This window comes from Liolophura sinensis, chromosome 1 (genome assembly GCF_032854445.1).
Source record: "Liolophura sinensis isolate JHLJ2023 chromosome 1, CUHK_Ljap_v2, whole genome shotgun sequence".
NCBI classification, from domain to species: Eukaryota; Metazoa; Mollusca; class Polyplacophora; order Chitonida; family Chitonidae; genus Liolophura; species Liolophura sinensis.
Window position 1 is genome coordinate 88,935,916 of NC_088295.1, and position 17,513 is coordinate 88,953,428.

The 17,513-nt window shown below is 39.1% G+C and overlaps 1 protein-coding gene across 2 annotated transcripts in view; it reads right to left on the minus strand.

Annotated features, from left to right (window-relative positions):
• Positions 1-15,148, minus strand: part of LOC135462026 (signal transducer and activator of transcription 5B-like) — a 63,000-nt gene extending 47,852 nt beyond the window's left edge. The window contains exon 1 of one of the 2 annotated variants that reach the window (XM_064739361.1): positions 15,048-15,148. Coding sequence is in view for 1 of the 2 variants with exons in the window: in XM_064739360.1 (XP_064595430.1) it covers positions 5,224-5,466 (243 nt within the window). In the remaining variant the exon portion in view is untranslated. Of the gene's footprint in view, positions 1-5,223; positions 5,482-15,047 lie in introns of those variants that run through there. The other variant, XM_064739360.1, reaches the window with a different exon arrangement.
• Between the last annotated feature and the right edge of the window lie 2,365 nt (positions 15,149-17,513).

The following is a 17,513-nucleotide window of genomic DNA, read 5'->3' on the forward strand; positions in this document are numbered from 1 at the left end:
CTGCAGAGACGGGATCCAGACTAAGAATGACAGGATTGAGGAATGACTGGAAGAAGACAATGTAGAGAGGGGATCCAGACTAAGAATGACAGGACTGAGGAATGACTGGCGGAAGAGCCTGTAGAGAGGGGATCCAGACTAAGAATGACATGACTGAGGAATGACTGGAAGAAGAGCCTGTAGAGAGGGGATCCAGACTAAGAATGACAGGACTGAGGAATGACTGGAAGAAGAGCCTGTAGAGAGGGGATCCAGAGTAAGAATGACAGGACTGAGGAATGGCTGGAGAAGACACTGTGGAGAGGGGATCCAGAGTAAGAATGACAGGACTGAGGAATGGCTGGAGGAAGAGCCTGTAGAGAGGGGGTCCAGACTAAGAATGACATGACTGAGGAATGACTGGCGGAAGAGCCTGTAGAGAGGGGATCCAGACTAAGAATGACATGACTGAGGAATGGCTGGAGGAAGAGCCTGTAGAGAGGGGATCCAGAGTAAGAATGACAGGACTGAGGAATGGCTGGAAGAAGACACTATAGAGAGGGGATCCAGACTAAGAATGACAGGACTGAGGAATGGCTGGAAGAAGACACTGTAGAGAGGGGATCCAGAGTAAAAATGACAGGACTGAGGAATGGCTGGAGGAAGAGCCTGTAGAGAGGGGATCCAGACTAAGAATGACATGACTGAGGAATGACTGGAAGAAGAGCCTGTAGAGAGGGGATCCAGAGTAAGAATGACAGGACTGAGGAATGGCTGGAGGAAGAGCCTGTAGAGAGGGGATCCAGACTAAGAATGACATGACTGAGGAATGACTGGAAGAAGAGCCTGTAGAGAGGGGATCCAGAGTAAGAATGACAGGACTGAGGAATGGCTGGAAGAAGACACTGAAGAGAGGGGATCCAGAGTAAGAATGACAGGACTGAGGAATGGCTGGAGGAAGAGCCTGTAGAGAGGGGATCCAGAGTAAGAATGACAGGACTGAGGAATGGCTGGAAGAAGACACTGTAGAGAGGAAGTCCATACTAAGAATGACAAGACTGAGGAATGGCTGGAAGACGAGCCTGTAGAGAGGGGATCCAGACTAAGAATGACATGACTGAGGAATGACTGGAAGAAGAGCCTGTAGAGAGGGGATCCAGAGTAAGAATGACAGGACTGAGGAATGGCTGGAAGAAGACACTGTAGAGAGGGGATCCAGAGTAAGAATGACAGGACTGAGGAATGGCTGGAGGAAGAGCCTGTAGAGAGGGGATCCAGACTAAGAATGACAGGACTGAGGAATGACTGGCAGAAGACACTGTAGAGAGGAGTTCCATACTAAGAATGACATGACTGAGGAATGGCTGGAAGACGAGCCTGTAGAGAAGGGATCCAGAGTAAGAAAGAGAACGCTGACTTATGACTACATATGAGGAGAGCTTGGAAGGAGGACATCCAGAGTACCCTACTTCTTCTCAAGTTTGGCACACCCCTCTACTCTCTTTAGCCAATATACATGTAACTGGAGAAGGAATATTTAGTTTCCTTTTTTTTTTACATGGTTAGTTGACCTAGAGAACAACACAGTGATACATGTGTGTTTTGTTTTTTAAAAAGCTAGGAGAGAAATGTAACTCTTTGCTCTCAGCACTACAAAAATATCTGTCCGAAAAATTAGGAGAAATAGGGTAAGAAAGAGAGGACTGACATATTGTCAGAAGAGAGGCAAATTGAAGCATGAATCACAGGATTGAAAAACAAAAGGTAACCAAGTACAACACAGCACTGATGTCTTCAAGGTCTTCTGTCATTGAGTTACAGAGCTTTTGTACTGATAGGCACCTGCTAAGATGACTGATAATTACAGCCTCTTAGAAACATGATGCTGGCCGCCAAAAATACACACCCCCCAATCACACCCTTTCATAGAATTCCTGGTAAACCACAGCTAGAAAAGCTAACTGAATCACAATCAATCAATACTCCTCATGCCAGAATTCAAAATCACACAGAAACTCACTTTTCCCATACCCTGAAATACACGCTGAACAGACTTCGCCACTGCATCTGTTCATTTTCTCACATACAATGTATGTACTAATAGTGTATACTGTATGTCCATACTGTAGTCCTGCACGCACATATAAGTGAACACTGTAAGAGCATGACAGATCTATACATGTGTTAACAAATTAAAACATTATCAATGATTTTCAGTTTTCTAAATAGAAAAATTGTATTATCTATTGTTACTTGTAGAAAAACCTCTTGCACAAAACTACATTGGCTAAATTTAACTTAATTTAAAGTCTCATGAAAGGCATAATTTTATAATTATATCGGTCTACCCTGAATAATGCCCTCAAAATACACTTGAATAAACACTCTGCAAACATGCATCATGGTTGAAGAATTACAGTAACATACATACACACATATCCTAATTTTTCAACCGCCTCTGCAACCAGTATTTTGTATTATCATATTTCAGAGAAAATTTTCTGCCTTGGATAAGCTACCATATTCGCTGAACAGGCGATTTTTTTCCTGTATACCTACAAAATCATTAAAGCACACACAGACAGACTGCAAGGCTGCTCGGCAATGTATGAGTCAACAGCTTACACTGCCTTCATTTTTAAACAGCAGCTAACAACAACAGCATGTTGAAAAACTTTCTAATAACTTCTTTTTGAGAAAATTCAATTGCACACTGTAGCAAACGGACTCCAAAACTAGTAGTTAACCTAAGGCAAGGCTCTCTAGGCTTAACCAAGGTCGCCAGTCGGGCCTCGAGTTCTTCTCAATGCGTAAGCCATAACGTTGATCTGAGTGTGCTGTCGGACGTACAGCAGAAAAAGTATCTGTGACAACAAAGATGAACACTGGATGAAATACCAGTATTCAATGAAGAAAAACTGTATGATAATGACAGATTTGTTACACCAGTGTGTTAATCTGGTGTAACACTTTGTGTGTTATACATTCCCACTTGTGACAATATTGATCATCTTAATGCAATATCATGCCCTATAATGACACAACACGCTGGTATAGCTTATAACATTCTGAGAGAACTACACTGTATGGGGTATAGAGAAATGAATTGAAATATTGCATAAGAAATCATTTAAAGAGATACAGAATTAACGCACAATTGAGATGGGGATTTCCTGGGTTAAATTCTGCAACTTGGTCTGGCTTGAATCTTTTAGGTACCATACCTAAAATTCAGCTTAGGCAAGGCGTAATCTATCTCTTACATCAGCCAATCAAAATTGATTCTGTAACCCTTTAAGTTTCATTACCATAATAACTGTCTGTATAAATTCCACTGAAAATAGTGTTTTAGAGGTCAAAAAGGTTGCAGATTTACAGTACCCCTCACCACATACAAGTACGGTTGCCCATACAGGTATATACAGTACATGCGTGTATACTTATACAAATTTGCACTGTCACGAATGCTCTGCTTTTTGTGTGGGACACATTGTTCCAATGTTCCAAGTTATATAATGTAAATGTACCTGATAGTGAATGAAAGCTTGGGGTTTAATATCGTACTTAACAATTTTTCTGACATATGATAATGAGGAGTCATTACGTGTGTGCACATATGCTGTGTCTACTTGTTGCAGGGTGAGTCTACGATGCAAAAGTTTTGTCACCACTGAGGTATCATGCCGAAGACACAAGACATGACACCCCACCCAGGCCAAACAGTCCTGTTTCTTTCCTCTAACCTCTCGGTGCTGAGTGCCAAGTGAGGCAGCAACAAGTGCTATTTTTAAAGTCTCTGGTATGAGCCGAACCACGTTTAATTCCGGGACTCCCAACTTTGAGAAGAATGCTCTAACCATTAGGCCATCGAAGTGGTTACCTGATAATGCCAAGACACCTTAAGGCATCAGCAGAGAACTAAACAAGCTCCAGTAATAGTAGCATAACACTGATAGAAATGACAGTACTATTATAAGATATCTCAAATATACATATTTAAACTCCTTGCTACCCCCTCAGACACGTAGGCCCCTCGATCAGGTTTAAAGATACCAGTATATGAAAAGAACAGACTACTCCATATGAGTAAATCTGACAGCCAAATAAATACATGTGTATAAAACAATGCAATAACCTGTATTCAGCTTTCTGGGAAATCTGGCGAGAGCCATAGGGCTTTACAAGCCGGGGGAACATATTGTGGAAAGGCATGTTGCTTTACAGGCACACTGAATTTCTCTGTTTGATATAAGTGATTACTCAGTAGCTGTGAACTGATATGGGAATATTAACCATCCACCTTGCTTTCATGTGCCTTTTAAGTATCTGCTGAATTTTACAGCAAAAATGCCTTATTAAGCATGAATATGAACAATAATCAAGAGATTCATGCTAATATAGTGTAAAGTGATTGGCACTCCTGATTCCTTACTCATACTTGCTAAATACATGTACTTGGATTTTGTGAGATTTCAGCATGTCAAACTCCATTTACTTAAAGAGTCAGGGACTGTAAACTTCACACCAACTTGGATGTAACCACCCTCGCAATTCATTACTTATAGGAACAGCTAGATCATTATAAAAAATGTCTGTTGGCGTTAACCCAACCAATCTTCAAAAAATGGGCCATACGCTAGTTTTTGTTCTCCTTCTGATGGACTTTCCTTAAATGTGAATTTCTTTAAAATTCTTTAATTACAGGGTATAAACAAATTTCACTACCGGCTGACACTATTTATTCTGACAGGGTTGTGTTAAGCCCAACAAAGAAATTTTCAAGGATGACTGTAAACATGTAGGTACATGTATACTGTAATTGTGAGAAAACACTCAGGGGTACATATCATGGCACAACAACATTCACACTCAGAGTGGGAAAGACACAGCTACAGGCTATAATGATACAAGAATTCAGGCAACCAACACAATCACTTGGATTGAAAATTACTGAAGATACATTCATTGAAACATGTTAATTTCATCTGTAAATATTCTGTCTCAAGTTGTCTACTGAATGAATAAAAAAAAAACAATCTGAATGTACATGTTGTACCCGTCAAGTGGAATTAACCTCATATGTGAAACAAACAATTTTTTATGGATGGACTAAATGTCAAATTACATGAATAGGTGAGAATTTATGTTTCTATAACAGTTATTATGATTTTGCGCTGTCCATGCATGTACGTGACTCAATTTAACAAGGATAAGGAAGAGTTAATGACAACCATATGTACAGACCACGAGAGGTTTAACATCCTGCTCCTCCTGCCAGCCCGTGGAAGTCCTGTGGTTACAGTAATATAGAGGGTGGCTATAGGTGGGCAGGCAGCGGCCCCCTGTCCCGTCCAAAGAGTGACTACGATATAAGTGAGGGGTCGACCCAAGACCCCTTGGGAATGATTGGGCATCCTGATTGGTTGGGCTGCCTCTGTGGGTACAAGGTGACAGCAACACACCATTGTAGGATTGAGCTGATGCCATGGCAGATGTACATGTATTTCCAAGGGAAAAAATCCTTGGACAAGTCAGTGAGACACCAGGAAATGGTGCTGGAGCAGAGCAGTAATTGTCTGACTGCGGAGATCTGGGAACTGGCTGTGAGGGCTGAGCAGGCCGCCTGAGAGCGTTAGAGCAGCATACACTCTGCTTACACACTTTCTTCTTCTGCAAATAAACACTGATGAGCTGTATCAGTAATTAACACTTTGTATATACACGTCCTGTTGAAACAACACAATCACACCAGAGGCAAAACCCAGTCTTATTTCCTGTGCATAAGTGTGTAACATCATCATGATACAGATGTAACATTCCCCTCCCACTGTCCTCATGTACGTGGGCACAGATGGATCACTTGTAACCAGTATACAACACAACAGGTCTACAGGCAAAGCCTGGTGGAAAGCGTCACAAGGCATACAAATGTGTGACAGACAAGCAACACCTTATTTGTTACCCACACATATGTATAGGTACTGCACAACCTTCAGGAACTAAAGGCCACATCTCTTCCACCACTAATAGTTTCCTTGTATTCCTGGAAACTCTTTTCAGGTCACACATGAGAACAGGACAAACCATTGTAACAAAAGCTCACACCCACAGGCTGTCATCATTCTGACAAGGATGTTGCACGCTTTGCTGTCAGCCTGTAATGCCATATACACTGTATACCTTAATATCGATCGTCCTCGGAAACACTACCATAGATCTGATAACAGCACACCTGAGAGGCTCGAGTTCAAAGGTATAATTTTCCAACACCTGGCATACATGTAAATGTAACATTAATGTACAGCACTGTATCAGTAACATCCGATATCCTCAGGCTCCCATGCTGTCCCTGGGACCACTGACAGAATGCTATCGCCTTTCTGCAGGTTTAACCCCTACCTTCAATTAAGCACATTATGTCATACACACGTCTGTCTGCTTCTTAGATTTAGCCCAGAGCATGTATTGTCAGATGTAAATGTAAGTAATGTTTTAAAGGGTGCATGAATATGTATCTTAAAAACGTCATGGGTTTAATTTATTTATTTATTTGACTGGTGTTTTACACTGTGCTCAAGAATATTTCGCTTATACGACGGCAGCCAGCATTATGGTGGGAGGAAACCGGGCAAAGCTCGGAGGGAAACCCATGGGCATCTGCAGGTTGCTGGCAGACCTTCCCACAAAACAGCTGGAGAGGAGATTTTGATTTAAATACCTTTCAGGAATTTAGGCTTACACACAAATCGTCATGCGTATTCCCTATGCTCTGTTTTAATTTTAAAAGCGTATCATCTAGTTTTTAAAAGCATTTACGATTGCATGCCCATTATCTGTAGCAATGGAGGTCAAGGTCAAATGGCATACCTGGCGACTTACAGATTCTTTATTTTCACCATTTTGGTGACTACCCAAGCGTTAGATTGCCATAAGGTAGGCCCAAATATTATCAGGAGCTGTTAAATACAACGTGATGTATATCTTTTTGCTACATATGCTATCACAGGCAATCAAGGCACTGACTGGTATGTGAACATTTACATACCATCATGATCCTGAAAAATAGCGCAAGCGCATTCGATAACCTTTCGTCACACAAAACTACAAGAATAATAAACGAAAACATAATTAAAATTTTTATTCAATGCATCATAACATTAAAATCCCAACAAAACAATGAAGAACACATCACAAAAGGATGGTCTATTTCGTTAAGCGTACTGACACATCGTACTTGAGTGAAACTACTTCTGGCAATTTCTTCACATTTTTTTCATGCCTCTATAATGGGCCTCTGGCGAGACTCACCAATAGACCTATAAAAAGCAAACACTTCATGTGTCCCCCAGGTTATCGTACGCATATTTTATACCATTATCCAACAACTCCATGAATATAAATGTCATTTAGGACTGGCCTGACTCAAAGTGATGTCAAACCTGCATCACATCAACACCCAGCAAAACATCAGGACACCTACACTTGGTAAATAGCACAATGAAAGTTTTCATTAATGGACGAATTAAAACTGACAATTGATTTTGTAGAAATCAGCATTGCATAGTATCCAGAACTCATTGCATATACATACTGGAACAAATAAAGCTTGATCTATCCCATGGTTTGGAACAGACTACTGCCATTTGTAAAACTGCAGATCACTCTCTTCTTAATATTACTTTTCTTTAATATTATTTGAAGGCCGAAAAAAAAGAAAGAAAGAAAAAAAAAAAATCTGTTGGGACCCATTGACATCGTATCTATATTTCTGATTTGAAATAGTTTGTTTGAAGGTGTATGCATACTACATGTATATGTAGGTTGAATGTAGAGGTCTAACAGTTTGCGTGATCTGACATCAGTGATGACAACACAAGTCTACTGCAGAATCCAACCTTTCAATGGCATTCTAGTCGGTTTAAAAACATGTCTAAAAATACAAATCAAACAATGTTTGTAATCTTTTTCATCCGATGTATATATTTGATGTTAAGGTTTCCTTAGTCAGTTGAAGCCAACTACCATGGTTAATACTAAAATACATGTAAACTGTACATTTTTGTGGTAAACAAAAAGTCTACTGTACTGACTGAGTATGAAGTAATTAACAGAGAAGAAATTTTGTAATATTACTAGGTATCCATTCTACCTGAAGGGGCGATTTACACGTATGTCTAAGCCACCCTTGTAGTGCTGCTTTCTGGTTTCAGTATTACTGACATATTCATCAATGCTAGAAAGAATACAGTCCGAATGATCAAAAATTTATGTGTTAGCAAAAGAATAGAAAATACCATCTGACCAAATTCAGATGACGGGCTGGATATTTAGGCTCGGTTAAGCCTGTTCCAAATCATTTCTAAAAAAATAGTATTCTTGTTTTATGAAGGTCATGTACATGTGTGGGTTGGAGATAGGAATGTGTTTGGCCATGTGATATTCCCAATGAAATATACAAGGTATGTTCATGGATGGTAAATAATATAAAACTGTGTTTTCTTGTAAAACAAATCTTTGATACATGTACATGTATAATTCAGTAGACCAAATGAAGAGAAAATCATGTTGTCCAAAAATCAGTAAAAATACCTCATTATAACTTGAATTAACTATAATTATTGAATTTGTTACAGTTTTCCTAACATGGAAGGACATTCTTTTTCAATGTTTACAGTGAATAAGGGAGTTTCAAGTTTGAACTCTGAGGTGAAAAAAAAATTTTAATACACATATACTAAGTCAGCCCCTCATGCTGTTGTGCCCTACATGTGTGCAAACCCTGAGCTTAATACATGTAGTGCTTTTTGAGATACCTCACCTACCATTTTGTTTAACACTTATTCTAATACACGAATTCCTGACACTAAGTCAGGAATTTATTAATTTACGGTATTTAATATCTACACACCGAATCAAGTATGGAATCCCCCTCATGTTACTCTGCTCTACATATGTGCAAACCCTGATCCCAATGTCGGCAGTACTTTTTAAGATACCACTGCTCACATTTTGTTTAACATTGCTTTCCTTGTTATTGGACGCAGACAGGCTCACTGTGCTAAAAATATTACTTCTTAAATAAACACATAGACATGAACACATATTTATAATATATGGATACAAATAGATATATTTATCCGCTTCAAACACATTACTCCATCTTTCGATAGACAGCACCGATCACATGAAAGATGTGTATATTCTGCATCCGACACCATATGAGTCTTCTGACTAGGTTATCTCCCTTTGTATGTTTGCTTAGCTACCTCGCCCAATATGAGGGTAACTGACACCATATATTTCCATATCTTACCACTGAGTAACCATCTAACTAATATTTTACCTCAGGAGTATAGATAAGGTCTGTCTACCTGTTGTGACAAGCAATTTTTATCGGCAACAGGTCACAAAAAAATTCACCTTTCACACAGATAGGTAGGCTCAATAAGTTTACAATCATGTTTAGGTCACTCTGTCATTTTCGGTCAGAACAAGTCAATACTGTTAGGACGTCCTTTAGTAGATAAGGCCGCTGTCAACGAACCCATCATATTTACACTTTCAATTCTGAGAACAAACATACCTTCAACGTTGAAGAACGCGCTTCAGTTAAAAAAACGGTAAAAATTAGGTCTGCGCGATACCATTTTCATTAGGAATAATGCAAGGCTCCACAGATATGATGGAACAAACAGTGTCAACAAGTGCCACTCCGCCTGAATTAGAGATTGAACAGTCAAGTCAGAGTAGTGAATCAATCCAAACTTACACGACTCAGGAGTCTCTCGCCATTGCATTTGCAGTTGATGCTAGTTGTTGGCCACAGTCTTATAAATTAAATCTTCTTGAGTACAGCTTGAAACACCAGTCAAATTAATAAATAATAAAATGTCAACTTAATATTCAAAGTCCCGGCCTCTTCCTTCAAGCACCCTCGCAGGTGAAAAGGGGAGCAACTCAAGACACACACATATAAATCTCCACGCATTCAGACCGGATGCTTTTCCTCTGTTGTTCTCCTTGAATGGGAAGCCCATGCGTACACAAGAACCGGCTGAACTCCCGCAAGTAAGTTTCAATTTGATGATTGACTGTGCAGAAGTCCAGGTAAAACAGAATAATGAATAAAAAGAAAAAATGTTACTGAAACCAAATATTCTTGTAACACAGTAGGCTGATATTGCTTTGCCAAGGTGGCGAAAGTAATTTCTCTGAACTGAAATTATATTTTTGCAAAGTGCAACAATGGTGATCAATAGTGCTAAACTTTCTAAAAGTCAGACTGATGGGGACAGGTAGATACCTGCAGGTGACAGGTACAAAAAAATTCTACCTGTCTCTGTCAAAGGCAGTTTTAAAAAACAACAGTTCTACCCATCTACCTATATGTAGTACATAAATGAACACACATGTCTGCACACAATTAAGATAACAATTGTTTCAGTCTAGACTTTCCACTTTTTCGCTTCATAGTTAATGTTTACTTTTAACACAATGTACAGGTTAGATTATATAAGAAATATTTACCCAACTTGTACTACAGGGCTGAGGCATTCTACAAGTATGTATATGTAAATATAACAGTCAAATGACAGAGACAGTAATCAAAAAGATATCACTGACAACACTGTACATGTACATAGACACAAAGTACATGTACATATTGGGGGACAGGAGACCTACCCCCCAGGGTATCAGCCATGATTACACATGAATGCATTTAACCATTTATATCCCTTCCTGCACCAAACAACCGCAAGATGCTGATATGGCAAGATAATAAATTTAATGTATACAAATATGCCGCTGGTGTCAAGAGATTTGTCTCCAGGATACTCACAGTTTCAAAACATGCTTAAACATTTACTGCAGGTTTGACTTCTACAGACTAATCCCACTGTTTTTCTTTGCCTGTTCTGACAAAATCTTGTACATCACTCAACATAATGATCATGTAATGGCCACATGAACAATGGCTCTTCCATGACACATAGGTTAAAACCAAAAACTGCAGGAAATCAATGTTTATACATAATTGTTGTAAATATTATGAATGACTGGTATCTCATTCTAAGCAAAACACAAAAGTAATGCAATATTATTACAAGGGTCAGAATGTTTGATATTTGTAAGCTCTTTGCAGTGATGACCTTAACAAAAAGTGTGAAATGTATTAGATTTCATTTATGACATTACAAAACAACATGGAAGTGAATAAATTACAACAACCATTTATGTGTCTGAAATTATGAACATTTGGATGATTCAGTCTTTGGTGTGTGATTGGACATTGACTTGGTTATGGTGTAATCATAAATATGCAAATGTCTTTGGTGTGTGATTAGGCATTGACTTGGTTATGGTGTAATCATAAATATGCAAATGTCTTTGGTGTGTGATTAGGCATTGATTTGGTTATGGTGTAATCATAAATATGCAAATGTCTTTGGTGTGTGATTAGGCATTGACTTGGTTATGGTGTAATCATAAATATGCAAATGTCTTTGGTGTGTGATTAGGCATTGATTTGGTTATGGTGTAATCATAAATGTGCAAATGTCTTTGGTGTGTGATTGGGCATTCAATTGGTTATGGTGTAATCATAAATATGCAAATGTCTTTGGTGTGTGATTAGGCATTGATTTGGTTATGGTGTAATCATAAATATGCAAATGTCTTTGGTGTGTGATTAGGCATTGATTTGGTTATGGTGTAATCATAAATATGCATATGTCTTTTTGTATGACTGGGCATTGATTTGTTTATGGTATAATCATAAATACAGATTTCTCCACCACAGTGAGTGCTTTACCATCATTTACTTCAGTGCCAAACTGCTGGAGGTGCCTTTGAAATCACCCAAATTTTACTTTCCGCTTACATGCCCAAAGATTATCTTGTCAAACCAGAACACTGAATGACGTTACTAATGAATTCTCAGGACTTTTACAGAGCTTGATGCAAAGTCTGGGTGCATAACTAGTCTTAAGTACAGTCCTCTGAAATTCAGCGTTTTTAGTTCTGACTCACTGATCATTGCCACTGCCTTCAGCCTTGTAACCAGTCGAGGACTAGCTGCATGTATTTCTTCACAGAAACAAGATATCACCCAATCAACTCAAACCCCCATCAATATGGCGGCGCTAGTGTGAAAACAGGGCTTCAAGCTATTGTAAAGTAAAAAAATGACTGTAGTGCAACATCCACTGTTACAATGTATTAGTTTCTACTGTAATGTCATTCTATCTTGGTTGTGATGTCATAATGATGAGCTGGGAAAAGAACTGGCGTTTGACGGGTCCCCTCAGGTAGTTAGTTTATGGTGGTTTGGACGATATCCTGTTTGCATGAATTTGTTATTAAGAAGTAGATCTCCAATAATCTTTAGACCCATAGACTTTGCCTAGTTAGCACAGCAATGGCAATATCAATGTGTCAAGTCAGAACTAATAAAAGCACAGTCATTTGGTACAGGACTATGCTAAATATTTCCTTTGTTGGTAAATTTATCCAGAAATTTTGGATGTTTGCAAGGTGTTTATTCAAGCATATTCTGAAGGCATTATTCTGTGTTGTCCAATAAAATGATAATTTTTCCACACTCTGCAGCGTGAACATAATCCATCAAAATCTCAGCACGTAGATTAGTAACACAGCGACATTGTTTTCTGACTGTTCCATAACATAATATACATTGTAACTTATGTCATGTTGTGTGAATGAGTGACCAGAGTCATCAAATCCCTTATATGGGGAGATAACTTCTGGCCAAAAGTTTTTTTCCGATCTTTCTGTTATCACTTTCACTTTACTGCCTGGCCAGTGATGCAGAAATTGTGGCCTTTTGTGACTAGGTCTATTGCTCTCTGCTGTAATGGAATCATTACAAAAAAAACTATTTTTCTGTTGATTGGTGTATCGAGGCATGCCTGGCAAAGTGAGATCAAAGGTCATGGACCATAAAAGGCCAACTTGACCTCTGCATCAGAGGATATCTGTCCTAATAAGGAGTTTGATGACCTCCAGGTCATTCATTCATAATACATGACATATGTTATATTATGGGATGGCAGGGCCTGGATTTTGCAAGTAGTTATGAGAATCTAAATGGATACTCGTCAGATCGATTTGCTGGAATCCACAGAATCCAAATTTAAAAGCCTGGGAAAATGCAAATTTCAAATGCTATACTTTCTGTATGTCTGCTTTCAAAGCACTGCTGAATATAGCCCATTTCAAAATGTTATAGCAATCTGATTAAAAAATTATTTTCTCAATCTACCAAAGGTAGATAAGTCCATGAGTTCGCCTGGCCACATGGCTCTGTCTGCAAATTTAATTTTGCTTCAAATTTTAGAAGAGTGTTCAAACACCCTGAATCTTTCACTTTGGGCAACCTTTGTTTTCAACTGCTTTTCCGTGTATTTCAGCAGGTTCACTCCTGTCAAGTTGATTGAACAAATGGGATTCAGCTTCACCTTGTTCTCCTGACAATAACTCCTGCAAGAGATTTTAATACAGCCACATTTACAGAAATTTGTAATCGCTGTCTCAATTGGTAAAGTAAAATGATTAAAGTAAAATTCGGTCTGCCTGATTTCCTAGAGCAATAGTGCTGGGCATCGTTGTATAACTGAAATATTCTTGAGTATGGCGTAAAACACCAATCAAATAAATAAATAAAGTAGAAAAAAAAAAACATGTACCTGTTCAACTTTCAGTCTTTGAAAAGCTCGGTGGGCATCTGCCATTGACCTGGCATTGTCGGTTTGGCTGTGAGCTGTAGGTGTCGTACAATATCTTCGTAGACTTATTTGGCATTTGGCTAAAAATGTGAAATCCAACAGTTTCTTCAACCAAACAGATGCTTTTGCAGACATCTGTTTGTCTTCATGTGATACTTTCACGTTGCTAAAATGGAGCACATAAATCACCCAAATGTAGCAAAGGGCATTTAGAGATCTTGTTAAATGTGGAAGAAATCAAGTTCCATGGGATTTTGCTCGTAGAAGAACCTCAAAAGTCATCTGAGCACTAAACACCATTCTTTGTGACTGTTTCTGAAATGGAGATCTAACTCCTGTGGAAAGTCATTCACATCCCCAAATACATCTTTCAGCGCATCTTTCAAGGCCAATTCAAACCTGTGACACATGCAGTGGACAGGAACAACGACGGATGACAAGACTTTTAAAAGTATTTTAAGTTGGGAATTTGCAGGATTTTCAATGCCATCGCACAAGAATCAAGTTAGATTCTCCTAAAATGTGAGTGGCGCAAATTTTTAGACGAATCGATTCGCGGACTCACCTCGCAATTCAGGCCCTGGATGGAACAGTCAGAAAACAATGTTGCTGTATCACCTATCTGCGGGCTGATGTTTTGATGGATTATGTTCACGGTTTGGATATTTCAAACAAATTATTGGCGACATGAAACTCGCATGACATTCAAAAGTGCGGATGAATGTAACACTAGTGGAGAAATGCTTTATTTTTAAACTTGGTGAAACTTTGTTGCTGACCTTGTCTTTCTATATACATACAGTACACATATAGTTGTATGACCAGGCCTGCTGAATTGATATGAGGGCCTGCGCTATGCAGCAACCTAATATATACACCTCCCCCAATGAACTTGATCTGTGCAGAAGTGTCTTCAGTTAAAACATTTAATGGTTCATCAGTAATCACTTTTAATAATATTAATTAATTCATAATGCATGACAGGCCAAAACCTAGCCCAGGCTTACTGCTCAACTTCCAATAAACAAAAACAGTAAAAATAACCTAAAGCGTTACAATTTTTCGCTAACAATTCACACCAGTCACATAAATAAATGCTTTCTGCAAAATGCCATCTGTACATAAATATATGCACACGCATAATCTGCATGGGACAATGACACTGACAGCGAACAAAAGGCTTTTCTTGTGTGACAGGTTGTTGTTGTTCGTGTTTCATTTTTGACGACAGTTCTCTACAGTTCTCCCACTCACAAACACTAGGTTTATTCTGGTGGAGCTAGAATGAGGTCGATGGACGCTTGTTTTAATGCAATTACTTACCACAAAGAAGTCAACACCAACTGCTGTAACACGATGTTGTCTTCAGCGCATTTTGCAGTTCGCAGAAAATAGGCTCGGTATTCCCCGAATGTCCTAAACATTGACGTAAGATTGATTTTTCTAGGAAAGATGAACACGATTGGTTAAAAATATCAAGCCAGTCCTTTGTAAAAGCGACTCTGATTGGTGGTTTAATATAAACTATGTCACACGTTTGTTTCGCTTCATACAGAAAGTTTGAAATCTGCAGCAGCAAACAAACAGCTAAATACCACCAGCTGAATGAAAAGAATGTATGTGTTTTCGCATACAAGCGGACAATATTTCTAAAACTTTCAGCAGTGAAGACAAAAACATCATGAGTTGGTGTGGTTCCAGGGCAAAGCGAAAACATGACAACGTAGGCTTAGGCCTACATAAGTCTATATTACACGTACATATATATAATACATGCATTACAAACGACTACAACATAAAAACTAAAATTACAGCAGCGATGACAGTGCAATAGCTGACAATAATGGTCACACATAACCGTTGAAATCCAGTCTGTCGTCATTTTGTCCTAGGGCTTTATTCTACCTGGGGGCCTCCGTGGCTCAGTTGTTAGCGCGCTAGCGCAGCGTAATGACCCAGGAGTCTCTCACCAATGCGGTCGCTGTTAGTTCAAGTCCAGCTCATGCTGGCTTCCTCTCCGGCCGTACGTGGGAAGGTCTGCCAGCAAACTGCGGATGGTCGTGGGTTTCCCCGGGCTCTGCCCGGTTTCCACCCACCATAAAGCTGACCACCATCGTGTAAGTGAAATAGGCCTATTCTTGAGTACGGCGTAAAACACCAATCAAATAAATAAATAAATTTATTCTACCTCTTTATAGGTTAAAACTCTTAGAAACCAGGAGCTTAAGTGCAAATAATCTGGCAAGCATATAGTAAATATATGTAATAAGTAATAGTAAATGAAATAAAGAAAGATATGACTTAAAAATGCAGTGATGCTAACTGCAATTCATATTTAGGTGTCACTATAGTCCAGAAATACTGTGTTTACATAAAAAACAAGGCAAAGTGACCATGCAAGCCTCGGTGAGTCTAACTCCACCGCGCAGCAGAACCCTGGTTTATGCAGGTAGACTAATCTAGAGCAGCGACGGCAGTGTGATAGTTGACAAGCCATTTGATATGTAAATTTACGTTAAAAGAATATCTAGGCCGGTGTTGAGTTAGATCACCAAGGCAAACGATCCACTGCAATGTCACCGGCCATAGACCGTGTAGTATGTACGTTGAAACACGAGCGCGCTTCTAGCTGTGACAGCAGTTATATAAATTAGTCAAGTTATTAATTAATTTAGTTCAACATAAGCAACGATTAATCTGTCCATTAGAAGTAATTAACACATGTATAACGATCTATGATTTTAAATTCTGTCCCATACATGATTGTTGTAAAGTAAAGTTCTCTTGGTCATATACATATAGGCCTACATATACGGGCCTTTTACATCTGCCCGTATGCCCGTTACCTACGTAAGACACAGGCGTGTTTTTCTTTTTCATACATATATGTGCCTGGTAAATTTATAGATCATTAAGGGCATCATTGATTTAAAAGAATATATACATTTTCAGCTAGACGTGTGGTCTGTAGTATACGGTAGCCTTTAATTTCCGGCTTGGTTTATTAATACATCGCTTCGGCGCTCTCGTCATATAACCTGACAAAGTATGCGGTTGCGGCTAGCAAATATGATCGCGAGTTTAATGTAAATGACTTATGGAGATTCAGGTACGTCAATACTCATAGTGGGATAATAAAAAGAGTGAGTGAGTGAGTGCTTGGGGTTTAACGTCGTACTCAACAATTTTTCAGTCATATGACGACGAAGGAATCATTAGGGTGCATGTACGTGTAATGTGCCTCCTTGTTGCAGGACGGATTTCCACCGCTCTTTTATTTAGTGCTGCTTCACTGAGACGACTTACCGAAGGCAAGTAAGCCGCCCCGCCCGAGCCATTATACTGATACGGGTCAACCAGTCGTTGCACTATCCCCTTCATGCTGAGCGCCAAGCGAGGAAGTTATAACTTCCTCTTTTAAAGTCTTAGGTGTGACTCGATCAAGGATTGATCCTGGATCTACCGGTCCCGAAGCGGACGCTCTACCAACTGTGCTACCCGGGCCGGTCTAATAAAAAGAGTGTTGTAATGTAAACTCAGTGGTGGGAAAATTGATAAGGTTCATCGGCACACATATCGGTATCCATGAGCAAAGAAATGACGTAAACTTTGTTTCAATTCATGCAGTCCAGTGGATGAATCTAGGATGGGTCTTGAACGATTTGAAAGACTACAATTTTAGGCTAAAGTCCGAAATCGCTTTGGGAAACAGGACACAGGATGTTGCATACAAGTGTGTATTGAAACTGAAATTTATAAAAAGCTAGGTAGAAATTCTTGCATGTCACA